The sequence below is a fragment of the Halichoeres trimaculatus genome, unplaced genomic scaffold, assembly GCF_033239565.1.
Source record: "Halichoeres trimaculatus isolate MK-OKI-2021-1 unplaced genomic scaffold, fHalTri1.1 fHalTri1_scaffold_15, whole genome shotgun sequence".
Lineage (NCBI taxonomy): Eukaryota > Metazoa > Chordata > Actinopteri > Labriformes > Labridae > Halichoeres > Halichoeres trimaculatus.
This window is the reverse complement of record NW_027437193.1, coordinates 3767752-3795352: the sequence shown is the minus strand read 5'-3', so window position 1 is coordinate 3795352 and position 27601 is coordinate 3767752. Positions and strand designations below refer to the sequence as shown.

The 27601-nt window shown below is 37.7% G+C and overlaps 1 protein-coding gene across 4 annotated transcripts; it reads left to right on the top strand.

The window, feature by feature from the left end:
• The first annotated feature begins 506 nt into the window (after nucleotides 1-506).
• On the top strand, nucleotides 507-22214 carry LOC141804446 (cAMP-responsive element modulator-like). Of its 4 annotated transcripts, none has more exons than XM_074688873.1 (8): nucleotides 507-635; nucleotides 1665-1779; nucleotides 1866-1997; nucleotides 5297-5385; nucleotides 5496-5638; nucleotides 9338-9505; nucleotides 18375-18534; nucleotides 20489-22214. In XM_074688873.1, exons 2-8 carry the CDS (start codon nucleotides 1675-1677, stop codon nucleotides 20631-20633), a joined length of 942 nt encoding a protein of 313 aa, XP_074544974.1. In that variant the 5' UTR covers nucleotides 507-635; nucleotides 1665-1674; the 3' UTR covers nucleotides 20634-22214. The 4 variants fall into 4 exon arrangements, with proteins under 4 accessions (XP_074544974.1, XP_074544973.1, XP_074544975.1 ...); XM_074688872.1 differs by having other exon boundaries at nucleotides 1863-1997; XM_074688874.1 differs by lacking the exon at nucleotides 1866-1997.
• Nucleotides 22215-27601: the final 5387 nt, after the last annotated feature.

Below are 27601 nucleotides of genomic sequence, written 5' to 3'. Positions count from 1 at the left end.
TGTAATGGAGGAACATATGCAGTGGAAAAGAAAAGTCAGATTTAATCGTTCATCAATGTAATGACTGGACTGTTACTTATTCAACCAGATGATGGCGTCATTACTCTGTTTTGTGAATCGGTAAGTCACATCGATTAAAAAAAACTGCCAGTCTATAAACTAACGTTTAAATCTTATATTCAATTCATAAAATAGTTTGATTTTAGTCTGTGCAACGTTTCTATTTTGCTCGAGGTGTTTGAGCTGGAAAGTTTCCCGCCTATAACAAAACAACCCACTCGACGGAAAAGCAGAGAAACGGGCTTAAAGATTTAACCTAATTGCATTTCTGTACAGCAGGACATATTTAAGTTTATCATTTTTTTTAAAAAAAAATAGGCCTATTACCGATTTACTCAAGATTAAATAAGCGTTTCTATGGTTGAAATAGGTCGTTCCCTCCAAGCACGGAGAACAGGGAAGTAGGTAGGAGTGAGCCCTCTCGCTCCACCTCGACGATCTTTGACGTTAAACTGACTCGTCGGTCGACATTTTCGGCACAGCATCATCAGCGCTGACGTGAACCTACGTGAGCGAAGGCGAAGGCCGTCCACCCGTACTGTAATTAGTGACGAGTCAGACTACGTAAAACTTCGGTAAGTCACAACAAAGCTGTCACATTTTCTCCATCGGCGGCAGACGGACTGCGAGGGGAGTGCAAACACGTCCGCGGTGTGAAAGTATTTATTAACACTTTGCTCCGGTTGAGGGATAATTCGACCAACATGGAGTTTAAGAAATATTGTCGCTAGCAGCAGTTGCTTTCTGCTCAAGTTTAAAAAGCTGCGTCAAGCTGCGCAGGCGTACATGAACAACGGAAGTGAACCTTCAAAATAAATCATTTCTAACATATCATTTGAAATATAATGCGCTGCCAACAGTTGACACACAGTCTTTGCAGTGACTGGAATCAATATTTCATTTTTTAAACTTGAAAACATCATATTTTTTTTAACGAAACTTATTTTTTGTGAGTGTAGCTTTATTTTGTATGTGCCCTAACGGACATTTTCAACTGCCATCGTTTTTCTAATTTATTGATATATATTTTTGACACATTTGCACCAGGAATGCACAAATTCAGGGTCTTGACTTCAAATTTATTCTTTATTGCAATGATATTAATCACATCCCTGACGTTGAATACATTTTCTGTCAAGTATTCAAAGAAAACCATGGCTTTTTTAAGTAACATGTCCACAAAACTACATCTGTGTGCGAAGAGTACTAATATAATGAACACTTGTGAACACAAAGTCCAACCAACACGAAAGAGGATGCAATAATTAAAAAGGATTTTTTTTAGTTTGCAGGAAATGGAAAAAAGCTAAATGAAACTTGTTCAGATTGTGGGATAAAAATATCTCTGCGGGTAAAATAGTCTGAAAAACATCATGAAAAAAATCCAGATCCTGATCCTGCCATTGAAAAATCCAGCCATATTTCCCCCATATCGCCCCCTAATGGAGAACATTTTCCTTGATGTTGATGTTTACAGTTTGCATGGCTGTTAATACAGGGATAAAAATACCAACTAAAGAAGAAAAGATAGTCAAAATTTGACTAACTCTGTTAATGTAATGGGAAATGCACAAGAAAATCTTCCTGTTTCTGTTTTTGTTTAGGCGACAGATTATGGAAACCTCAGATTCATCAAAGCTTGACAGCAGCTCTAACGTCTCTGTGAAAAATGGAGAAGAGAACCAGACTGATGACAGTCCCCCTCCTGCAGATCCTCAGGTACAAGCAGCCACTGTTTCCTTATTTAAAGTCATTTTTTTATATCTGTGGAAGTGATTCTGAATGATATGATATGACACCAGCAGGTGTCGGTGGCAGCAGAGTCTCCTGCTGTGAGTGTTGTTGAGCTGCCAGATGGTCAAACTGTGCAAGTCCAAGGGGTCATCCAGACCCCTCAGGCGTCCGTCATACAGTCACCTCAAGTCCAAACGGCCCAGGTGAGATTATAAAAAACAGCCTCTGGCATGATTCGTACTGAAGTTAAACATCATTTTTCCAATAAAACCTGAAGTATGCACGGCTTACAAGAAACTGAGCTTCGACACGATATATGCCAGTTTTATAGATCTTCAAGACAAGTCATAGTCAAATCTCAGTCATCTCAAGTCTCTAGTTAGGGAAGTCCATACCAAGTCTACGGTTAGTTTCATGTTATTTGAGATAGTATAAAAATCTCTAGACTATTTGAGACTTGATGCGGTCGTGTTATGGTACGGCCACACCAAACGTGAATTTGCAGCGAGATTACATACAAAGTCAATGCAAAGGCGCGTTTAGAAGCCATTGAGACCACTATTCGCAAGTGGAAGAAGCACCACCTTACCATCAACAGGCCGTGCACAGGAGCTCCTTTCAAGATTTCTGATCAAGGAGTCAGAAAGATAGTCAGAAGAGTACTCAACGAGCCAAGGACCACCCTGAAAGTGCTCAGAAAGACTTGGAGGCAGCAGGTACAATTGTTACAGAGAAAACAATAGGCAATGCACTCCACCGCCATGGCCTCCATGGACGCTCAGCCCGCAAGACTCCATTCCTGAAGAAAAGGCATGTTGAAGCTGGTTTAAAGTTTGCTAAACAGCATCTTGACAAGCCTGTAAAATACTGGGAGAATGTTGTCTGGTCAGATGAGACCAAAACTGAACTTTTGGGCTGTCATACTACAGACCACGTTTGGAGGAGAAATGGCACTGCACATCAGCCAAAAAACACTACACCAACAGTGAAGTTTGGAGGTGGAAGCATCATGGCATGGGGTTGTTTCTCATCTCATGGTGTTGACAAACTTCATATAACTGACGGAGCAATGAATGGAGCCATGTATGGGGAAATTCTTGATATGAATCTGCTGCCATCCACCAGGATGATGAAGATGAGACGTGGCTGGACCTTCCAGCAGGACAACCATCCAAAGCACACGGCAAAGTTGACTCTCAAATGGTTTCAGAAGGAGAAAATCAATCTGTTAGAATGGCCCAGTCAATCACCTGACTTCAATCCAACTGAACATTTGTGGAAAGAAGTAAAGAAAAGGGTTCACCAGAGGGCACCAAAGAATATTCCAGATTTAAAGACAATCTGTGCAGAGGAATGGGCCAAAATCACACCTGAGCAGTGTGGGCCATTAGTTAAACACACAAGAAGCTTCTGGAAGCTGTCATTGCAAACAAAGGCTTCTCCACTAAGTATTAGATGAGTCTCAGTTAGCCTGTTCAATACTTTTTTCCTGTGTTATCATACTTAATTCCACATAATCATTATTTATGGACCTGAACGTTGTGATTTCTTTTCATGTGTGGATTATTTGAGTTAATACCAATGTCTGGTAGAAATTTTGTTTGAATTTCAGCTTTGGAAATAAATGTGATGAGAAAATACTTATTTTCCCCGCTGTAAACTCTGTTTAATCAAGTCTGAAATTTGAAGTCATCCAAGTCAATTCTAACAAAAACCCTAACAGTCAATTTAATTTTTGGGTCAGCCCCAAGTCCTCAAAATCTACTCCAAGAACGTCTCAATCAGAACCAAGCCTCAAGTCTCACGCTGTGGATTTCTACATTGAAACTCAGGCTCAGGATGTCAGAGTAAGATAAGTTAATGAATGAAGCTCCAGGTGTGAGCGTTACTACTCGTCTAATGCAGTGAACCTGCTAAGAGGATTGTTGTGAGCTGGAGCAGTGGAGGGTTTAAGCTCATCAGTCTAACCTTCACTTTCACTGGACACACTGCTCGTGTGGTGGGAGGGCTTCACTGGGCAAAGCGTTACAGCTGGTTCTGAGTCCAAACATGGTTTTGTTAATGTAGAAAATGAGATAATGCCTCTTTCAGAGTCTGTCCGTTAGCATCATGCTGCAGGTTAGTGTCACACTAATCCACAAAGTCACTCAAATCGCTACTGCTTCTGAAGAAAAAATGGGTTAAAAATTAAAGAAGAGTGTTGAAAAACTTTAAGAGTAGTGAAACCAGTTTATTTCTTTACAATTTTAAGTGGACAGGATTACAAATCACAATAATTTCATGGACATTCAGACTTCAGAGTGTAGATAAATGATAACATTTAGGTTGTTACACTGTGTATTCACAACCCCAGTTTTAAGAATGGTTGGAAGTTCTGCTGGGACAGAATTTGATGGTTTGCAAATCATTCAGAAAAAATTGATGCAACCTGAAAACTTTTGGGACAGTGACAACAAAACACCAAAGAAAAGTTGGGTAATTTAAAAAAGAGTGGCAGGCTTTATTGACAGATGGGATGAAGATTTAGTTCAACTAAATGTTAACGCAGGATTTTATTTAGCGTCAGTATCTAAATTTCGATATCAGGCAATAACAGGACGACATTTAGTAAGACAAACTCCAGGAGCTGGTCTCTTTCTGGTTCCCAAACATTAAACAACTGTTGCTAAAAGTAGAGGTGATGCATCCCAGTGGTTTTGAAATGTGATGTTGATCAAATTCCGCATCAGTTATTTGGGGTTTAAAGATTTGATCAGTTAACTTTTCTGACAACAAACCAGCCTTTTTAGATTGGGTTATTTTTGTCAGCACGACCCTGTTTAACCTCACATAAACCAGCGTGTTCCCTCATCAGCCACACACAGAGTGCTAGAGCTGTATGTGTGAAGGTGACACACCAGCATGAGTCATACACGTGTACAAAGTGATGACACACACCTACGTAATGCAGTCGGTTGACATTATTATGGTTGTTAATATTGGTGGAGGAAATGTAATTGGTTATTCATGCTTGATGGAAAAACTGCTCAGAGAAGAGAAAGTGTTGACTCTCACATAATTAGGAGTACAGACAGAAAGTTGCCTACTTTGACCCATTTTTATCAGAGCAAAACAACTCAGAGATACAAAACATGCACGGAAACATCTTCATATCTTTGCTTAGACGTTCTGGGAGTCAAGTAGTGACGCAACTCCAGAGATACGATGGTGTTTTTGTGAAAGCCTTGACAGCCTGGAATTGACCAACACTGATTTTGTTTAGATGTGTTTCTGTCTCATACCAATCTGTGAGGACTCTGCTGAGACATGTGATGTGTGAAAGATAAAGATTTCTTCTTTGACGTCATCCCTCTCCTCTCAAACACATCCCAGTTTACTCATAAAAGAACACAACGCCCCCGCAGAAATAATATTAAACAGCTCGGATGTTGCCAAAAGAGAAAAAAAAAAACAATATTGTGGATTAGTCACCTCCTCCAAAACACTGCTTTCTTTTCCACAGATTGCCACAGTAGCAGAGCAGGAGGATGACGATTCAGTCCCAGACAGCCAGAAGAGACGAGAGATTCTCTCCAGGCGTCCGTCATACCGGTGAGAAGACGTCAGCAGTAAGCACGAGCGTATGAACGGCGTGTGGTGTGTAAGCAGTGAAAACGTTGAGCTGACTGGGTGGATTCATTCCCTCTCTTTACTCCCGGCAGGAAAATTCTCAATGAGCTCTCGTCAGACTCTCCGGCAGTTCCTAAAATCAATGAGGAGAAGGCAGAGGAGGAGGTGCAGGTCTCCAGCTCTGTCTCTGCAGCCGTGCCCACCTCCATCTACCAGACCAGCTCAGGACAGTATAGTCAGTACACACCTGTGGACGAAGATTAGCAGCACTTACACCACTTTATTGACTCCATGTAAATATTTAACGTCCGGTCTGATTGAACTCTGAGTTCTCCTGGTATTTGACCTAAATTTCATGTTTTTATGACTCCTGGACAAATCACAGCTTTCCTTAACAATCTTTATGAAATGAATCACATATTTTCTCATAATTAAGCCAGGCGTACAACTAGAAAGACAAACAGGAGCCTTTATGTTTTCTTGTAAGAACAGAAGTCCCTCTAGAACAATAATTGTCGCATGAGATATACTTATAAAGAATCACCTCCACAGGGTCCAGGACTGAGCTTCTTCAGCAGTCTGTTCAGTCTCTGTCTCCTGGATCCTGTCTGCTCACAGCAGCTGAAGCTCTTCCAATGTGGCGTTGGTGTCTGATGTTAGCTCTGTGAGCCATGTCTGTGAATAGCATGATGCTACTCTGCCTTCTGGTATTCCTACTGTTAGTGGGTTAGTATGGCTAACGGTCCCAATAACAATGGATGGAAGGACAGGTCGATGTCGTCACTTCTTAGCTCACACCTGAGAACCAGCACGTCGTCCTCACCTCCTTCTCCTCGCTTTGTGGGGAAACATCTGGCCTTGCACCAGTTAGCATTGACATGCTACAGGCTGCTAACATCTGATTTCACATGTAAACAATGCAGCCATGGTTACATGTAGGATCTCCAGACAAACACAGGAGCAAAAATAGTAAAAATATAACTGAAGACAAAACCAGTTTGGTGTCCATGACCAACAAATGAACCATACAAAGTAATGATCCACTCCAAATACAAAGATGATGAAAAAGAGACAAAAAAAATACAAGAAACGGACAAAGAAGCTGTTGTAACAGGCTGTGGGGTCAGTTATCTACTCCTTGAAATTGCCCTACCTGGGGAGGTGGTACTTTCCAGGAATTTAGGGGGCGGGACCTTCTAGCTGTAGGTTTCTGATTGGTGGAGCAGGCACAGTGTTTTTATCCTCTCCTCCCTCCGTCCACAATAAGATGACCCCCAGCTGTGACTGACCTGGTTTAACAACTCCTTAACAATAGTCTTCGTTGAGCCTGATAGTGGTCCGGTACGGATCAGAACAGTTTGGTACGGGTTAGATCGGCAAAGCCTGATCTTGTTTGCATTTCCACGGCCAACCATGCCCTTCTTGGTAGGCGGCGTGTAAGCAATATGCCGATAGCCACATCAGCTTCGTAATAGCGTGACGGTAGCGTGACACAGTGTACCCCGCTAATAAATCCAACGAAGAAGAAAAACGTAACACAGTAAACAAACAGCAATGATGAAAGACATCCAGCAATTCGTCTGCTTTGAGATTTCTATGTGGCTCCTTGTTACAAAGCACAGGGTTTTGTGTTGTCAGCGGACTGCAGTGTTTCTAGCTCCATCTTCTGGGGTTGGATTGGTATGTCTGGCACTCCAACAGAAGGGTATCAATAAGTGGGATGGTACTGGTTGGTAATTTGGGGACCTGTCGCGGTTGTAGTCAAAGGAAACACCACAAAATGTGTGCTGTACCAAGACAAACTGAATTGAACCTCTTTTCCACCAAGCTGGTTCCAGGGCTGGTTTGGAGCTAGAGCCAACCAAAGCAGAGTACAAACATATATTTTTAAAAGGCGAGTTTGGGGTAAGCAAAACAACAGAAGAAGTTTGGCAGTTGGTTCGCACTTCCGAACCAACTGCCAACCGGCTCTAGCACCACCACTAGCACCAGCCCTCGAACCAGCTTGGTGGAAAAGATGTATAAAGTGGAAACAGGGCTTATGTGTCTCCCGGTGTTCCAGTTTAAAGAGTGACCCTGTAAACTGGAGACCTTTAGATGAACGTGTCAGTGGATATCCAGTTTACAACAGCTGTTCAAACACAGAAGTCTTCAAGGATGTAGTTTTATATGTGTGTGAAAGTGTTTTTCTTTTGAATCTATCTTATTTTCATGGATCCATCCATCCATTGTCTATACCGCTTATCCTGTTCAGGGTCATTGGGCGAGAGGCGGGGTACACCCTGGACTGGTTGCCAGTCAGTCGTAGGGCTGACCCAGAGACAAACAACCATTCACTCACACACTCACTCACACAGACAATTTATTGAATTGAATTGAATTGAATTTATTTATTTAATAGGGACGATGCAGTTTAACATAGTTCCATCACTAAGTACGAATCTGATGTGCTGCACAGAGAGTTTATAGCAAATGCTAATTTCCAACTCTTGTCCCTAGTTGGGCCTTTAAAAGTCATAAAATGTACAATATTTAACAGCATAAAATAATTTTAAGAAGTTTACAAAACAACAATAAAATACATGTTCACATCAGAACAAGTAATTATACAGTGAGTTTTAGAGTGATCAATTAACCTGATGAGCATGTTTTTGGACTGTGGAAGGCCCACCGGCCGAGGTGTGGATTTGAACTGGTGACCTTCTTGCTGTGAGGCTGCAGCGCTAACCGTTGCGCCATCGTGCAGCCCCATTTTCATGGATATTAATTTATATTCTTTAAATTTCCCAAACAATCCCCATAATAAACGTGCCCGAGACCAGTGACCCCCAGCCATGGATAAATGCTAAAGCCCCATTTCCACCAAGCGGTTCAGTCCGACTCGTCTTGGTAAGCCAGGCATTTTGTGGCGTTTCCACTGACTAATCTTAAATAACTGAGACAAGCCATCCCACTTTCTGGGACCCTTCTGTTGGGGTGCCAGACTAAACCAATCCCAGAAGGTACCGTGCGACAGCGGCTGCTGAATTCTCCTGACGGCACACAGCCTCCTCTGAAACAAAGTTTGATTGCAGTTTGTAACAAAGAGCCACATAGAAATCAAAAAGAAGATGAAATGCGGGATGTCTTCCATCGTTGGTCTTGATTTACTGTGTCCAGTTTTTCTTCCATCATTGGATTTATTAGCGGGGTACACTGTGTTACGGTGCTGTGGCGTCACGCTATTGCGTAACTGATGCGGCTATCAGCTTCTGGCTAACACGCTGCCTACCACAAGGGGGCACAGTTGGCAGTGGAAACGCAAAAAGGACCAGGCTTAACTGATCCAACCCTTACCAAATCGTACTGATCTAAACCCGACCCCTTGGTGGAAATGGGTCTATATCGACCAATCCAACCAGAAAACCTAAGACACCTTATTCACCTGATTGGTTGTCAACTAGCGTCCAAGTAGTTTCCAAATGGAAAACAGACGACTTCTTTCAACATCCAACTTAATTCCCATTTATTCTATTATTATAAAATACAATTTGACCTCTTTAATAATTTTTTTGTTCCATGATTTTGTTTATGCACATGATCAAATTTGTCAAAGTGATGTTTACAGTCTCTTTAGATTCAGCGTGGTGATAACAGTCATTTTGTGGATATAGGAGCAGTGAATGTAGTTCCCTCTAATTGTACGTCTTCATGATTACAGCCAACGTTTCAACAGCAAGGTCAGCATGAGTGTTACGAACGGTTTGTAGAGCTGTAATTTCTGCTGTGATTCATTAAGACCTCCTGGAGTAAGAGTTAGATTCACATTTTCTAAGCAGATGATAAATGAAACGTTTGCTTTTGAACCCCAGATACCTGACACGACAAACCCACTCTGTTAATCCACTACATCAAACCGCAGCCGAAGCAGTAACTCGACTTTTCCACCCCACAGTCACGTTCACTCAGGGGAGAGCCGTCCAGCTGGCGAGCCCCGGAGTCAAAGCCCTGACAGCTGACTCTCCGGCCCAAGAGCCCGCAGCCACGATCCTGCAGTGTGCGGCTCAACCAGGAGACACCCCGCAGCAGTTCTACATCCAGGGGGGACAGGTGCTCATTCAGGGTAAGGTTCAAGTCATCATTGAATAAATGGCAGGAGGCTGCAGAAAATTCTGGTTTCATTCAGCGACAAAGAAGAAAAATAGACTCTGTAAGACATCCTGAAAAAAGGAACTTGCCACAACCAAAGCCTTCTAAAGATGATCTGGTTACCAAGAGAAGTAAAAGGTGCATCAAAATATCCAGAAACAAACTGATTCATCCTTAATCACACATTCTCTATCAACCAGAGGCCATTTTTAACCCTCTGGGATCCCCGGGACCCAACAGGGTCCTTTTTGCAACTTTAGAATTTTCAAAAGTCAATATTTTTGCCTGTGTTAACACTAATGATATGAGATTTTCCAAAGATTTTTGGTATAGACCAAAGTTAAAAATTCCAACCTCATGTCTCGTCACACCCCCACAGTTTCAAAGTTACACGCACACTGCACGTTCAGATCCCTTGGCCCTCGAGGGTCCCCATTGACGGCCATTCAAACTACTCTTTTTTGATATGCTCTAATTAGCCATCCCATAATATTATTCCTGTGACAACCTTTTCAATCTAAGCCTCTGGGTTGAAAATTTAAGATTTTGGCATTTTTCATGGAACTACATATTTAAACCCAACATAGCAGCAGAGCTAATTTAGGGGTCTCAGTCGAGTCCCTTCTTTATATTTTGTTGTATTACTGCATAGGAATAAAATCATTTATCAAAACAAAAATAGTCTGAATAAGTTGGTAGTAAGGTAAATGTGTGCTATGAATGTGTTTGAGAAAAAATGTGGTGTATGTGTAATGGGTACTTGTGAGGAAAGTTGCCTGCCTCTCATAGCATACCTGCCTCCTCTCTGTTTCGAGACATCCTTACACAAACATACAGAACTGCCCAGAGACAGACACAAAAGAAAACATCTATTGGTTGTCACAAAGGTCAAAGATTTGTTTGATCCGTAAAACTATAAATAAGACCAGTTAGGTCAGAAGCCATTTTAGATTCAGAAAATGAAAAGGAGGTACAATACAGTAGAGGCTCTTGCTGCTGTTCCAAGGCCTACGATGGATAAATATGAGCTGCTCCAGAAATAATAATGCATCAAAATCAGTGTTGCTATAATTTATCAATTTATACAAGGCTCTTATTATTTTAACTCAAAGAATCCACTCTGCACTCCAAACTTAGAAAATATATTATCAGGTTTTCTTGGTAAAATAGCAGGTGCCAATAAGAAGAAAAATCCAAAAATGTTGAATATACAGTGGGGAAAATAAGTATTGAACGTGTCAACTTTTTTTCTAATTACATTTATTTCCAAAGCTGCAATTCAAACAAAATTTCTCCCAGACATTGGTATCAACTCAAATAATCCACACATGGCAAAAAATGTTTCTCATCTCATGGTGTTGGCAAACTTCATATAACTGACGGAGCAATGAATGGAGCCATGTATGGGAAAATTCTTGATATGAATCTGCTGCCATCCACCAGGATGATGAAGATGAGACGTGGCTGGACCTTCCAGCAGGACAACCATCCAAAGCACACGGCAAAGTTGACTCTCAAATCGTCTCAAAAATTCGGCCACACTGCTCACCTGAGCAGTGTGGCACCATCTTTGAAAATGAATCTTTGGAGATAATTGTGATGAGAAAAAAGTTGACGCTTTCAATACTTATTTTCCCAACTGTATTTCAAAAGTGAATAAAAACTTGTTCTTTCTGAATAGATCTGAAGCTAGTTAAGAGGATTAGGTTTTGAAATGGAAGAAAAAAATATATGTATGATTTTTATAGCCTATTTTTCTGCAGGGACCCTCGAGGGTCCTTAGGGTACCAAGTGTGATTTTTTTTTAAATAGACCTGCTTTTCTCTAAAAATACTAATGCATCAAAATCAGTGTAACTATAATTTGTCATCATATACAAGGCTCTAATAACTTCCATAGTAGTAATCCACTTTGTATTTCAGATTTTGAAAATATCTCATATTATGTAATTTCCTTGTTATAATGGTAGGAACCAAACATGAAGAAATGATAAGAAAATATGAAAATTTTTCAATAATAAACTCACATTTATTTTTTTCTGTTAAAAGGTCAAGCTAAAAAAGGTTTGAGCTTTTAAAGCAGGAAAAAATATTAATTCATAAGATTTTTATAGCACTTATTCTCCAGGGACCCTCCGGGGTCCTTAGGGTACCAAGTGTGAGTTTTTTAAATAAACCTGCTTTTCTCTAAAAATAATAATGCATCAAAATCAATGTTACCATAATTTATCTTCATATACAAGGCTCTAATAACTTCACCTCAAACAACTCATTCTGCAATTCAACTTTTATCATTTTTGCATTTCTGTCCTAAAATAACAGGTGCCTTTTTGAGAAAAATGTCATAAAAATGTAAAAACTAGTATTAAAATAGGTGAAAGTTTGATAGGTTTGGTTAGGGCTGAAGCTAGATAAGAGGTTTAAGCTTTGAAAGTGGAAAAAAATATTTACTTATAAGATTTCTACAGCATTTTCCTTCAGGGACCCTCGAGGGTCCCCGGGATACTAAGTGTGAGTGTTTTTTGAGGGATCCCAGAGGGTTAAAGAGCAGGAGTTAAATCTCTGTCGTCTTACACCTGTTTCTGCAGCATTTAACGGGTCAGCGCTCAACGGTTGTTGCTTCTGTTCAACCATCCTTGAAAAAAGCAGCAGGGATTTCATACCAGTGACTCATACATGTGCTAATTCATCACAGTCACCTTGTCATCACCATGAGGACAGCATTCTTCGAGGCTGTACAGCAGCAGCCGCTAATGGTGGTGTGTGTTAGACGGCCCATAGGGACGTGTTTCAAGGACGAGTGTCAGAGTAACAAGGGTGAAGGGAAGAAGACGTGGACATAGATATGTGTTGGTTTCTAAAGATCAGGGATCTGCAACCTTTAATTTACCTCAGCTCACCTGAGGTAAAGTCATTCCAAAGCCACAAAATCAACTTTCTCTTCACAAAAAAGAAAAAAGGTGTATAAAATTCTAAACATCTAAAATCTGGTGAATATCAACCTAAACAAGACATTTTTTGTGTAAATAAAATTGTACATGTGATAGATTATTTTTTTTATTTTAATAAATATGCAAATATTAAAAAAGAAATATTTAAAATGAAATATATTGTATAATTTCCAAATTTTATGCAATTTCAAAGTTAAAATTAAAAAAATTATAGTTAACAATATGCAATTTTTTTGAGAAATTCCCCCATTTTTTTATTTTAAAAGATTTTCCAATATGTCATAAATTAGCAAGAAAATATATATACTTTTTTAAATTTCTCAAATGAGCAAAAAATGGAATTCATTTCCCCCCCCCAAAAAAATCATAAATAAGCAAAAAAAAGTACTTTATCATAATAAGGCTATCATAATATTATTTTATTATAAAATTAATATAACAAAGTATAATATGTAAAAAAAAAATACAAAAATATTTTAATAATTTGCAAAAATTAAAAAAAAATCCTGAAGTCTTCAAAAAAATTTAAACATTAACAAAACCTTCAAAAATAACTTTTTTTTTTCATTTTTGAAAAAATGTCAAAAATCACAAAAATCATTGCATATTCAGTTTAACAAATTATCAATGCATGATTTTATTTAGTGTCAATGTCTTTAATCATTCATATGAAAAATACAAATTCTGTATTTCAAAAACATTTATTTTAAATCTACAAGGAACCACTGAGGCACAGGTTGAAGATTTTTTCTTGATGGACTTATTTTCACTCAGGCTATAAACTTCAGTTATAAAAATTGGATCATGACAAGACAGAGAGAAACAAAGTATGATACATTACTGCAGAAAATATCAACAGAGGATAGGATCCTGAATGCTGAGGTGTGTTTTCAGTTCTTACCAAGAATGACGAAAGCAAACACCACAGAGAGGGCAGACAGACCTCACTTGCTCTGGTTTTTAAAGGGCTGTAGACGCAAAGGTTACATCTGAGGAAATAATTGTGACCTTAAGTCTAAAAGCTTCTTCAAACAGTGCTGCTGGACTAAAGAGCAGATCTTCCCGAACATTCTGCCCCCCTCTGTCCTTTTACTAACATAGTTTCCTCACAGTAACGTCAAACTTTAACAGGTGAATGAACTGGGTGTTTTAAAGCTGCTGTCCTATAGACTCTGCATATGATACGAGATGTTTTAGGCCTTCCCACACTGGCTCCAGTTTCAACATTCAAAAGTTGCTGCCATAGACTGTAAAATGAATAGATGTCGTATCACTCTGCTCGAAGTGAGGTCGCCACAAAAACTGCTCCCCCTGGTGGCTGGCTGCAGTTTAGGTTAAAAAATCCATCTCCCCAGTCATTCCAGATGGGCTGTGGTCAAACTTTAAAATATTAATACACCTGGTAGAAATGTTTCTCACATCTGATTTTTGTGGTGATTTGAGGATATTATTTTGCTGCCCTGTATTCAGGTCCTCTTTTCCCTGAAAGGTTTTGTTTTCATTAGTTATAAGAGGCTAAAAACCTTGTTTAATGTTAAGTGGGTAACCGCAAAATAATTTATTAAATCCACATCTTGTCATGTCATTACAGGTTGAAAAAAGCTCAAATATTTAGCATTAATGACGATCAAATGACTGAAAAGGCTTGTTATATCTGGTCATCATGAGAAACATTTTTCAGGTTTTCATCCGGTCGCTTTAAGCTCATTGGTTTCTGCTTTCTAAGATGAAAACCACAGATTTAACCCTGGATGCATTTTATTTACATGATGAAACTAAAAAGACTCTTTCAAGATAATGAATCAAAATAAATCTCTGAGTGATTCTATAATTAGGGAACATTTCAGGTATACAGAAAGATGAAAAAAGTGCTTTTTCTGTTTTGTATTCTATTCGGTTGCAAATGATACACGTGGAATGAACTTAATTCATTAGTTGGACAAAAGTTGTGACTATTTTTTTTAACATAAATCCGTATTTTATTGAAGTTAGAGTTATTCAGCATTTCTATAGAAATTTCCCTGATCATTTATATCACAGTTTAGCCAAAATTTAAAAGAATTATGACACAAAAGTGATGAACAGTGAATGCACCCCATGTACAGACAATCATTCTGATGAAACATTGATGAGGAGGAGCTGAAACATGACACACTTTCTTCAAGGTTCACACCAGAAAAGATGGGACTTTACTTGATTCAAGTCATGTGACTTTGGAGCAAACCATTGCTGATTTATAGTTTTTTTTTTTTTTTTTTTTTTAAGGGTAACACAGTTCACGCTGATTTCTTAGACACACACAAAGTTTATTATTTTATCCATATAAATTATTGAAATAGTTTTTAAAACACTTTGTCGTGTTTTAATAATTATTTTAAACAAATAATACTAAAAATAATTAACACAAACATGTATTTTATTTTTATTATTATTATTATTATTATTACTGTTATTATTATTGTCATCATCATTATTATTATTATTTAATTTTATTTATCTATGTATTTATTTTATTTTTTATTTTTTCTATTATTTTAATTTTTAAAAAATTATTATTATTATTATTATTTTGAATTTTTGCATTTTTTGCTAAATAAATGATGGAACCTGTTAACTTTCTGAATTTTATAAAAGTGAAATATCAGCCAAATGACCCACTGTAAAATTGGTCATTGCTTGAAATTGATAAGTATATCCCATGGACATGAAATGTTGCCCTAATTATATAATCACTCCTGTAAAATCTTCTGTTTTTTTTTTTATATTTCTTTTCTGATTCTTGTTTCCTTTCAGAGTCTCGTTTCTGGTTCTCCTGACACTGTTTCTCTTAAACCTGAGTTTCAGTTTTTATACATTTCTACGCTGTCACCCAAACCAAAACCAGTGACTTATTTACCGTCTTCTTCAGAAGAAACTGCTCCTGGATTTACTGAAAACGTCATCTCCTGTGTGTGACACAGGACTTTCCCAGCAATCAATCTGTCAACACATTTAAAACTGTGAATATCATCTCTCCTCAGCTTAGCTTAATAACTGTTGTGTTGTAAAGTGAAACCTCAATTATCTGCACTGGCTCCGTCATGCTCCCCTCTGGTCTTTAAAGACACATGAAAAATGAACTTCAATCAGGGTGCTCAACAGTTTGCACGGCAGCCACTTGGGACACAATATCCTCTTGTTTGTTGAGCGTCTCTCTAGTTGCGTCACTGGTGCTAAAAATACACCCCCTCCCTCCCCCTCTGCCTCCCCCTCCCTCCCTGCCCGGCTCACAATGTGCTTCAGCGTCTGATCAGCGGAGGGGGAGGAGAGGGGAGGGTGGGAGGAACTCTAATCCAGGGTGTTTTACTGACTTCAGCGGGGCAGGAGTGATGTCATTGTGATGTCAATGCCTGTAATTGTAATCGGGCTGCAAAGTTGACGAGTGAGCACTCTGGTTCAGAGAGAGCTGAGAGGGAAAAGAGAGACGAAGGAGGAGAGGTGCTTCAGTCAGGGAAGAATTACAGGGTAGGAGTGTGTTTTTTATTCCTGGTGTGGTGTTTTAACGCCGCGGTGCTGGATTATTGGAGACAAGAGATGGCTGTCACTGGGGATGAGACTGAGTCAGGTACATTTTCTTCTTTATTACTTCAACTCATGCTGAAAAAGTCTGCTTTAATCTCTCCTGCTGCCTTGTTTGTGCATGTGTTGTCAGATTTGTCTGTCAGTGATGAAGTATTTGTAAGGTTACACCTGCAAAAGAAGCAAAGAGGTGAAAAGAGTGTGTTTCTGTGGATCATATCTCTGCAAACCTGTCATGTAATCAGCTGTTTAATCTCAAGGAGACGCGTGACTTTACTTTGAAGTGACTCTGACTTCACAATCTGAGGGAGTGAGGAAGAAGCACTTCTCAGATTTGACAGCTGTTGCTCCAATTTCAACACAGGAAGAAGCAGAGTCAGATCAGAGCTGTGCTTTGAGAAAAAAAAAAAAAACAACAAGGGAGAAAACAGATCCAACAGGTCAGTTTGCCAACTCTGTTCCTGTTAGTGTGTTTACCGGCGTCACACACTGAATAAACCACAGCCTGCCCTCTAAACTGCTCCAGTGGTTGTCAGGCAGAAAGGCAACACGGGGAGGGGGTAAGAAGGAGAAGAAGGAGAAGAAGAGGAGGTGAAGGGGGGTGGGAGGAGGGTAAGATAGTCGTCTGCTTGACGTCACTCCAGTTTCCTGGAACAGAGGCCAGGCATGGAAGAGGGAATGCAAAATGCGAGTGAGACGCACACACTGACGTCAGCGCTGCGCGAGTCACTCTGTTATCACAGCGAGGGAGAGAAAAAAAGAGACGCTCTTTCTCCCTCTCTGTGTGTATGTGTGTTTCTGTGTGTGTGTGTGTGTTTCTGTGTGCGCACTGGGGTCAGAAACTTCTCAGGAACAAAGTGAAAAAGAGAAGTGGTGTCAGAGCGACAGCAGGCAGAGCAGTCAACAGTTGAGTCACCTCATTCATGACTCAACTCAAACGCTGCGGCGGCTGCTGCATGCACAAAGCCGTTTTTTTTTTTTTTCCATAACCAGGGCACTCAAAGTGACAAACACAATGAGCACACTGATTATCAGTGGCACACAGTTCACAGAAAGTGTCGTAAACAAAAATATCAGCTTAGGAACAAATACAAAGGAAGTGGGACGAGTCTGAGGAGGGAAATTTTTAACTTTTGAACACAGGACGTGAAATATTACCGGACGTCGAGAGACTTGCAGATCATGACAGTATTGCGTCCTTCAATCTAGATATCTAGACGTCAGAGCAATGTGCAAAGTAGGTACAATTTTTGACGTAAATGAATAAATCTGACCTCTTTGTCGGACATTGAAAAAGACGTTTTACTAACTTTCATTCTGCACTTACAGGAGACCCAATTTGGACGTCAAAAATTACGTTAAATATACGTCATTTCAACGACACATAGCGCACTATTATTACGCATTATTATCTAGCTGACAGTAGCCAGGCAGGATAAACACAATCTGGATGAAAACTGGACTAAATAATCAATCTTTGCACAAAAAAACATATTTTTTCCTGCAAGTTCCACCTGGTAACAAAAAAAACTATATATATAATAAATAAAAAAATACAAAAAATATATTTTCAAAATAAATTCAACAACTGCTTTTGTAACTCGAGAGTAAATTTACTGAAAATCTCTGACAACAAATTGCATAAGCTGCAGAACAATCACAGCATTTGTCAACTTTGCACCTTTACATTATCATTATATTTATATACATTTATGTATATGATTTATATCTGTTTATATTTGCACAATCATATTTCTTTTTTTTTTCTTTTGCAAATTGCACAGTTCTTGACATCCTTTTCAGTGCACATTGATATTTTATTTTATTTTTATTTTATTTTAAATGGTGTATATTCTTTTTTTATTCTTTGTACATAGCTCTTTATTATTATTATTATTAATAATAATGATAATAATAATAATAATAATAATAATAATAATAATAATAATAATAATAATAACATTATTTTTTAACTACTATTTTTGTAATATTAAGTTTGTGTTTATTATAATTGAACAGAGAGGGTGTGGTTTACCAGAGGCAAATTGATTGTATTCTGGAAATACTTGCCAAATAAAAGTGATTCTGATTCTTCTGAGTCTTCTGATTCTGATTATATAATGAATTAAAAACGGTGCATCATGGTCAAAGGAAACTGACCTTTTAATGCAGGAAGGAGAGAGGATAAGCGCTCTTGGCTGTTAAAACATCCTCTACCGGTTTTGTGTGAAGGGAAATGTTGAATCAAAAGGAAAGTAAATGGAGTCAAAACGTCTGAATGAAACTTTTCAAACTCCGTCTCCTAACGTGTCTTTCTGTTTTTTCCCCTCCACAGCTGCCACAGGAGACATCCCTGCCTACCAGCTGCGCTCGCCAAACTCAGGCCTGGCCCAGAGCATTGTGATGGCCGCCTCGCCGAGCTCCATGCAGAGCCCGTCGTCGCAGCACGCCGAGGAGATCACGCGCAAGAGGGAGGTCCGGCTCATGAAAAACAGGTAGGAGCTAATTGGCACCTTAGTGAAATATTAACTCTCACTTTAATAAAGAAGATGCACAAAGAGTAATCATTGGTGAGGCTTGACGTACAAAACAAAAAGTTAATGTTTACAACAAGTCAAAAATCAAAGCTTGACGTTTCATTTTCAAACTGATGTATGTTTCTTGAGCGTTTATTTTCTAATGACACATTTTTAGAGGGTAGGTTGAAAAGTGTAAATACTTGATGCTGCTATTAATGTATATAATCATAACAAAAACTAGTGAAAGTTGAGAAACTAACCCATTTAAGATAAGACACAATATTTATTTCTTTAATTTTGATTTTCTGATTATAAGTGATGTCTCTGTCATAAATGATCCGGCTCTTAGAGCTGACTCTTTGGAGTCTGCTCCTGACTGAGGGCTGATACTTGTCTGTGTGTCCACACATGTGAATCATTAAGCTTGTTCATATTGATTCACTGTAAATAGTTAAAAATGTATAAATAATCCACAGAGAATCAGAGATTAGACTGTTTTGTCTGATTGAGGTGGATTTTTTGCGTGTTAAGTATGTTGAGTATCTAGCTATAGAAGTCAGCTGTTATCAATTAATCATAAAATTTAACACATAATTTTACATAACTGTTTGTAATACATTGATTTTTGACAATAAAAAAATCTGAGGAGCCAAATCTTTTAAGTGAGGAGGGCCAAAAGAACCAACTCCCAAATTTGAATTGTACTTCTCATCACTATACAGTATGTGATTACTAGTGATGTGTTGGTCATAAATGATCTGGCTATTAGAGCTGACTCTTTGATCGAGGGCTGATATGTCGCCCTGTCTGTGTGTCTACACTTGTGGGAATCATTAAGCTTGTTTATGTTGATTCACTGTGAATAGTTAAAATGAATAAATAATCCACACACATTTAGAAATTGGACACTTCTGTCTGATTGAGATGTCAGATGTTAACACCGAATGTTAAGTATGTTGAGTATCCAGCTATATAAGAGATAATTTATCAACTATTATCAATTAATCATAAAATTTAACACATAATTTTACATAGCTGTTTGTAATACATTAATATTTGTCAATAAAAAATATCTAAGGAGCCAACTCTTTTAAGTGAACTGGGCCAAAAGAACCAACTCCCAAAATTGAACCATACTTCCCATCACTATACCTGATTATTAGTAATGTGTCAGTCATGAATGATCTGGCTCTTAGGAGTTGGCTCCTGATTGAGGCCTGATATGTCTGCTTTTTTGTATAGAGGTAGATTTTTTGCAAGTTGAATTTAAAGCCATATAAGAGGTAATTTATTGACTATTTTCAAAAATTCATAAAATTTAACACCCAATTTAACATTACTGTTTGCAATATATTAATTTTTGGTAATAAAAAAAATCCTGAGGAGCCAACCCGTTCAAGTGAGATGGGCCAAAAGAACCAACTCCCAAAATTGAACCATAACTCCCGTGACTGTATCTGATTACTAGTGATGTGTCAGTCATGAATGATCTGGCTCTTAGAGCTGAGTCTTTGAATTGAACGATAGGAGCCGGCTCCTGATTGAGAGCGAATTTGTCCCACTGTTTGTGTGTCCACACTTGTGTGAATCATTAAGCTTATTCATGTTGATTCACTGTGAATAGTTAAAAGAGATTAGACTTTTTTGCCTGATAAAGGTGGAGATATGGGAGGTATAAAACCGTATGATCATTTATCATCAGTTTATCGTATCATTTAATAGCAAATTTTTCATTATTGTTTGTAATAAATTGATTTTGTCAATAGAAAAATCAGAGGAGATGACTCTTTTGAGTGAGCCAGGCCAAAAAAAACAAATCTTGAAATTGAACCAAAATTCCCACCAATATATCTGATTCTAAAGCATTAAATGTTTCCAATCTTCTGTATTCTCATCACAGCCTTAATCATATTTTTCTCTTCCTCTCCAGGGAGGCAGCTCGCGAGTGCCGCAGGAAAAAGAAAGAGTACGTCAAATGTCTGGAAAACCGCGTGGCCGTGCTTGAAAACCAAAACAAGACCTTGATTGAGGAGCTGAAAGCACTGAAAGACATTTACTGCCACAAAGCTGAGTAGCTGCGGCTGCTTGTGGTCACGGGCTGCAGACAGGGCCTGGTTACTAACTGCTACAGCCAAACAAAGAAAAAAAAAAAAAAAAAACAGAAAAACTCTGGAACAAAAACTGCTTCGACCGTCTTTGTTTCTCTGCTCACTCAGGCATGGTTTACGCTGAAGACTGAAGCGTCCCGGGGAATTCGAACAGCTCGAGCTTGCCAGTTTTGCTCTTGTTCTCGTTTTGTGCTCTTTGCATGTACAGACTCAAGTGTTGCGCACACTTTGCTTGCTGATGCGTTTGTGCACTGGCCAATGAGAGCCAGCTGACGACGAAGAAGAAGAAGAGGAACAGGAAGAGGAAATGCAGGTGCTTCCTGAAAATGTCCCGAGTATGAAAAACCAAACGGGGTCAGCCGGGTCTCGCTACCAGCAAGTTTCTCCAAGGTCGGATGAAGTGCACATGAATCTACGCAGATCTACCACCAGCTGTATCAAGGCAACTCAAACGTGTTTACCTGATCGTGTCATTTGTGTTTTATGCTTCTATTCTTGGTTGTTCCATGCATTCCTTCATGCAAAAACATCCTTCAGGAGAATTCGCTTTCCAGATTTCCTGGATTTGTTATCCAGTTTTCCGTTAGGGAAGAAGTTTTTTGAAAAAGGTTTTTTCGAGAAGAATCCAAAACCATATGTTTGGCATTTTGTACACTGAAGTTTAAAAAGATCTTAAGCTGATCTTGAAAGGGATACCTGGATGAGAAAGTCCAGAATAGTGTGTGTTTATTACAGTGAGTTGAATGTAGTGTTTGAAACGATTTAAAGCACAGATGAAGAACCAAAGTGTCAGTTTGGACGTCATTGAATATCTTCGAAATTCATCTTCACATGAGATTTATTCTTCTTTATTCTCCTCGGTGTAAAAGTAACAGGTCATCTAGTTTTTGATCGTGTGAATTGTTTAATCTATTCTTTAAAATACAAAAAAACTTCATGTTTTCCTAAGCCCATCTCCAGAAGACTCATAACTCAGTGTGTTAAACTGCCGTGCTTTACTGTCTACAACTTCCGTTCATCAAATGAGTGATATCCACTGTGGTATAAAACTGTATTTGATTATGGCTACATATTTAAGAAGCTCTGTTTAAAGGGTGATGCCAACTTCTTTTCTCTTTTATATGTGTTTATTTGAATGATAATATATCATATTGTGTTGACGTCTGGTGATTTTTTGAAACCTGCTTGCTTTTCCCTCCTTCTGTAGCTCCTTCCTATTTCAGATCCTCTTTTACGGCTGCCAAAGCTTGTTCAGTGATAGTTGGGTATTTATCTTTTTGTTTATATCACTCGGTGTTCATCCTGTGGCAGTCCAAACACATTATCATGGTTTGTGTTCAAACATGAATGCGGACTCTGTTTCGTTCAATAAAAAGCAGTGGATTCCGTTTTTCCTGATATCAACTTAGTTATGTTTCTCTGCACGTAGTTTTTGCTGTTTTGAAACCGCTCCATCTTTTACCAGGTGTTTTCTGTTCAGTTTACTTTCTTGTTTGAATTGTAAATCCAAAAATATTTTTGTTTATCTAATAAAATGTTCATACGAAATCTAAGTTGTCTTTTTTTTTCACTGGAAGCTTGCATAACTTCACCAATAAAAGATGAACTAAACAAGTTTGAATGTTAAGGCTCTGGTCCCCCTGATAATCAGCCTAAAGCAGCAGCTTTTATCCAAACCAGGCATTCAATTTTACAATCTATTGTACTGGCACTGAAATGAATTATCTTGTTGTTGTGCCGAAAGAAAGAACAAAAGAAAATAAACAACATATCGGTTTCGACAGGAGAGGATCCAGAAGATAAGTTTTTCCTCCCATACTACTTTTGAAAACTCTAATTAAAAACGCCTATGTTCGAGCTCAGGTGCTTCAGAATCAAAAGATTTACCCAGACCTGCCCCAAGCCTCCGTGGAGCCCTCTATTACTGCTCGTAAACAAGGTCACATACATCAAACTTGTTATTCTTCTGTATGTTTTTTGGCTCGCTTTTTCTCTAACAAATTTTCACCAATCAAATTGTAAAAATTGTGTGTGTATCAATCAAATTGCTAACCCTTTTATTTGTATTTTCAAAGCATTATTAGCCTATCAAAAACGAATAGAAAATGATCCGTCAACATGGAAACCAATCAGTTAATGATGTCACAGCTGATGACATCATAAGGGGTTCAGGTGAGGGTTTTGTGCAGAGGTTATGAGTAGGACTGTTGCCAGAGTTTAGCTCTACTCCCCATCACCATGGAAACCGCACAGCTAATGATGTCATAAGATGTTCCAAGCTTACAAAAAGGACTGGTAAGACTAGGGCTTGTTTACATTTAGAATTAAAATTTGTTAAAACCACACAGCTGATGATGTCATCAGGGATGGAGGGGAATGGAATGTCCCTCATCTGAATAGGAAAGTACTGTCTGTTAAAAAAATTCAGACAGGCCTGGACCATGGAAACAGCACAGCTGATGATGTCATCAGGGGTTCCAAGGTGAATTAGGAGAATTGCAAGTTTACTTCTCAAATTTCTAACCCTGGTACTTTTTCAAAACAATAATATCAACAAAATCAAAATATCAATATTTTCAGCCTATTGAATTATGGATTATTACTGGAAAATGATCCATCATCATGGAAACCACACAGGTGATTTTCTCTTCTTTTGTACTAGCTAACTAATTTGCTATCAACGGCTACACATATTCCTTTACTAAAATTTAATGCAAACATACCTTTATCATATTGTTTTTCTCCTCTTCCTCTTTCTTGTCTCTGCCCCTGAGGGATGAATCCTTTTTTGCGACATTATCTTTGCCTTAAACTACCTGCACTTTGGACTCGCAGTACGCACTGCACATTTTAGAGAGAGTCAGAATCAGCAGGCCTAGATCAGCAGCAGCACTCTGACATGATTTTTTTTTTTTTTTGCAATGGTCTATTATTGATCATATAGAAATCATTACACCTAAATGAAAAAAAATAAAAACATATTTATATTTCTTTATTCGGTTAATTACTATAAGGGGCCCCCTAGTGGCTTTGGGGCCCATAGCAGGCACCAAGTTTACTTTCGTTTTGGGCCGGCTCTGGATTTCCCTCCTGTGTTTCATGAGTTTTCCTCCTAGCATACCTAAACTGGTACAAGCTTCTAAACAAAAAGTTTACTGGGTGATTGAAGACGTTGCCTCCCATACTACTTTTTGAGACCTCAGTGAGTCGGCCGACATCCAGGTTTATTTACTCAAACTGGTACGCTTCCATATTAGAGATGCGTGATGAGTGAAAGTTCTGCCTCCCATGTTACTTTTGGAGTCTCTAGATCAGCTTACTTTCAGCCCCAAACAAGTACTAGCTTGTTGTGTATTCTTTGCCAAGAGAAAAACAACCCCACAAGCTTAAAAAATAGAATGAAAATCTTATGTAACAGCACTGACAGATTTATAGAGCTGCTGATAATAACGTTTATTAACGAACCAGTTCATCTGGTTTTACTTATTAAGTAAGGAGTGCAGCTTAGGATCAGGGTTGCAGGGCTCTGTTTTGTTTGGTTTGTATCCCTTGAATTCATATCTTTTTTTTTTTTTAATTGATCTATACGTAAAAGTTGCCTCATGTCTATGTGAAATTAATTGTGATATTATTGTTGTTGACAATAATATCACAATTATCACTATCACTCAATATTATGATTACTAATGACATTACAAAAATTCTGTCATTACTGTATTAATGTTTCTTGTTTCTTTTTTTGTGTATTTATTTATTTACTTGCCCTTTTTGTTTCTTTTTCTGAAGTAATCTTTGCTATTATGTTTACATTATTACCCCAGTTATCACTGCCATCACCACTTCACATCCCTTTTGTCTATCTATGTCTCTGTCTTGTATTGTTCAAATAAAATAAAATATATAAAATAAAATTCTCTGAATTTTCATCTGGTGCATCTCAGCTTAATTTTGTGATGCCCTTTACATATAACAAACAACAAATAGACAAAAAATTACAGTTATCAATAAATAATGAAGAATAAAGCTTGAAAAGTGATAACATGTTTTTTTTTCAAAAATTGACTAAAATAAATTCAATGTTTTTCATTTTAATTCAAATAAATCAAAAAATAATAAATAAATAATTAAATGAATAAATGATTGAATAAAATAAAATAAAATAAAATAAAATAAAATAAAATAAAATAAAATTACATTTTAAATTAAATAATATATTTTAAAAAGACTACTCCAGAAATTATTTTTAAAGTTAGCTTTGGTGTGAGGAGCCAGTGGAGTGAAATTTACTCTTCTGAAAAAAAAAAAAAAAAGGGAACATGCATTGGAATAGTTTGTTTCCAAGGCAACTCCTGGCAGTTGACCGGAAAAAGGGGTTGATGGTGTTAAAAGCTGCAATAACTCCTTGTGTTTCTTTTGGAATTGGTCATTTTAATCTTCTTTCATTCGTGCACAGTATCTTTATCTACAACAAGACACCCAGAGAGAGTGTGACATGTTGGCATTTGTCTTTATCATGTACAGACACTCACTGCAGCACCCACAAAGAGCCCTCCTTCCTCTTTTTAAACACACACACACATAGACACACACAAACACACATGGTGGTGAATGGGTTGTTGAAGAGGAGAAATTCCTCTGAAGGAAACCTTGAAACTTCTGAAAACATCACTGCTCTCCAGAACAAACGCTCCCACCTCTTCGTTGAAAAACTTCTAATAATGCATTCCTGTCTATGAGTCAGCTTTGAAATATTTTGATGCATTATTAAATAACTGTTGCACTTCAAAGAGTCAAGCATCTGCGCTGTTTACAGTGTTCAAACCCATAATGAAGAAATGAGTGAGTGCAGTTAATCACTTGATGAAAAATTCATCTTTTTAGCCTCTGAAGTGTTTACCCTGCACGTCTCTCTGTGCAGCTCAAAGCGAAAACACGTCCAGAAAGATCAAGTGAAGGAGGCTCTTTAATATTTCATTCTGTTGCCTTACAAACATCTTCACGGCCTCAGGTCGAGTGTGGCTGGAGTGGAAATTTCCACCACAGAAATAACCGCCTCCAAGCGCTGAGTTACCTTGAGAGCATGAGGCTCAGTGAGGAGGTGAAGGAGGACACCTGCTGGTTAACACATGCCACTGCAGACTGAGAAGAGTTAATATGCTCATATTAAAGACCCTGTGAGGAGTTTATAAATGATCCTGAAAGAGTCTGACTGTTGTATATCTGCCTGTTCATAATCCATTTATAACTCCTGGTAAAAACAACACCCGCCCACCCTGAGGTCCTGTGTGTCACATATGATCAGCCCATATGTTAGCCAGCATGCTTTTTGGCTGTCCTGACCCACTATCTCTGGCACTTCTCCCATCCACAAACTGAGCGGTTTTATCCTCTCAGTGATTTCCTTTAATGGCCAGCAGGGGGCGACCCCATCACTCAATGTATTGTCGAGAGCAGGGGTCTGCAACCTTTACTTTTAAAAGAGCTATTTTGCCTCAGCTCAGCTAGATTAAAAACATTTAGGAGCCACAAAGACTACATAGAATTTATAAAATTCTATACATAGTAAAATCTGTAAGTTGTAAAAAGTTTTCAAAAAATATTCCAAAATTTTACAAAAATAAAAGATTGAATTAAAAAAAAATATTCAAAAATTTCGACAAAAAAAAAAAAAAAAAAAAAATGGAATGAGAATTTTTTAAAAAGTAAAATTGCAAAAAAAAGAAGAAAAAAAACTTAAAAAATTGGCAAATATTTGAAAAATGTATTAAATCTCATAATTTGACCTTTCTAAAAAAAAAAGAAAAAAATGACATATTTTTTAATTAAAAAAAATAGATTTCAAAAGTTTGTGACATTAAAAAAAATGAATTTTCAAAAATAAAAAAAACAAAGATTTTTTTCAAATTCATCAAATTTTACATGTGATGTTACAGTTTCTTATCTTAAATAAATTTGCTAAAAAAAAGAAATTTCATAAATTGGAAAAAGATAACAAAAAAGTTCCAAAATTTTATAAAAATAAAAAATTGAATTTAAATTCTTTTTCAAAAATTTCAATTTTTTAAAAGGAAATTTGCAAAAAAAAAAAAAAAAAAAAAAAAAGAGAGAGAAAAAAGACACTTCCAAAACTGGCACATTTTTGAAAAATGTTTTAAATCTCAAAAGTTGACAATTAAAACAAGAAAAAGAATTTTTCAAAATTTGACATTTTTTTAAACATGAAAAAAAAAGAGTTTTCAAAAGTGTGTAACATAAAAAAAAATAAATAAAAAGATGTTTAATAAATTTGCAAAATTTTGAATTTTTTTGAAAGAATACTTGAATTAAATAACATGTACTGATCATTTTGCTTAACTTAATGTTTGTTTGCTAACGTCTTTCCCCTATATTAAGTATGAATACAAAGTTGATCGTTTGATGAATTGATCCACACAGAATCAAAATCTGTATTTTCTTCCAGATTAGTCTTTTTGTAGATGTAGTTATCTTCCCAGGGCTGTAAAACTTGAGGTTAGCCACAGGTGCATGGAAAGTTGGTGGGCTGTTGATGTTGTAGGAGGTGAAGTAGAGCGGTGGCAGGCTTTATTGACAGATGGGATGAAGATTTAGTTCAACAAAATGTTAACACAGGATTTTATTTAGTGTCAGTGTCTTTAATCATCAATACCCTCTGGAAGGAAAATAAAAATTCTTTATTTCCATTTCTAAAGCTACAAGGAGCCACTGTAAAGGAGTCAAAGAGCCGCAGGTTGAAGACCCTTGGTGATATTCCTATGCACAGTAAGAAGGGGAAGGTCAAAGGTCAAGGATCATGCTGGAGCAGATCAGATGGTGAAAAAATGCCCCCGAAAGAAAAGTTTTCTACTTGCATGAGCAAAAAAGCTTCACTTTATGAAGTGTTGTGTAATCCTGCATTAAGATGACATCCAGCTGGG